The sequence below is a fragment of the Atta colombica genome, unplaced genomic scaffold (genome assembly GCF_001594045.1).
Source record: "Atta colombica isolate Treedump-2 unplaced genomic scaffold, Acol1.0 scaffold9, whole genome shotgun sequence".
NCBI lineage: Eukaryota > Metazoa > Arthropoda > Insecta > Hymenoptera > Formicidae > Atta > Atta colombica.
The window spans coordinates 2,870,330-2,870,890 of NW_017259583.1; the positions used below are offsets into that span (position 1 = coordinate 2,870,330).

Sequence of the window (561 nt, forward strand, 5' to 3'; positions counted from 1 at the left end):
CTATATGATTGACTTTTTTTTTTAAATTGAAATTACAGCTAGACATGTATTATCTAACGGTGGTGGTGACATATCTTATTTATTGCAATTAATAGAAGAGTTATGCAGGCAAAATGATAAATTAATAGATGACGCTAGGAAAGAGAGGGAAGATTTACAACAACAGGTAAAATCGTTTATTTATTATTTTCATTGAAAGTGCATTGTTGCATGATTTCTAATTATTCGATCTTGGTATGACAGTACGGTGATGAACATTGCGGTGTATTGAAAACTTGTCTTTGTAATTCATTAAATCTACACATTTCTGTATATCTATAAGCTTCGTGTTTACAATATTTATACGTATTTTACCGTATCAACAATTAACACTATCATATTTATTTGTTATAGCACATTATTTTATACAATGTAGTACAATTTGTTAATATTATTCGTATATGTTTATTATTTTGATATTTTAATATTTCTTTTGATAAGTAGTATCAAAAAGTATCAAAAGAAAGAATTATTATGTTGTGTGTTATTATATGTACATATGTGTATATATATATATATATA

At 25.0% G+C, this 561-nt stretch overlaps 1 protein-coding gene across 5 annotated transcripts in view; it reads left to right on the top strand.

Annotated features, from left to right (window-relative positions):
* LOC108693448 (A-kinase anchor protein 9-like) overlaps window positions 1-561 on the top strand; it is a 15,678-nt gene that overhangs the window by 6,520 nt on the left and 8,597 nt on the right. For 4 of the 5 annotated variants that reach the window (XM_018202392.1, XM_018202395.1, XM_018202394.1 and 1 more), the window contains exon 11: window positions 39-166. The exons of the other annotated variant lie outside the window; for it this stretch is intronic. In XM_018202392.1, the coding sequence (XP_018057881.1) occupies window positions 39-166 (128 nt within the window). The remainder of the gene's footprint in view (window positions 1-38; window positions 167-561) is intronic. 5 annotated transcript variants of the gene reach the window in all.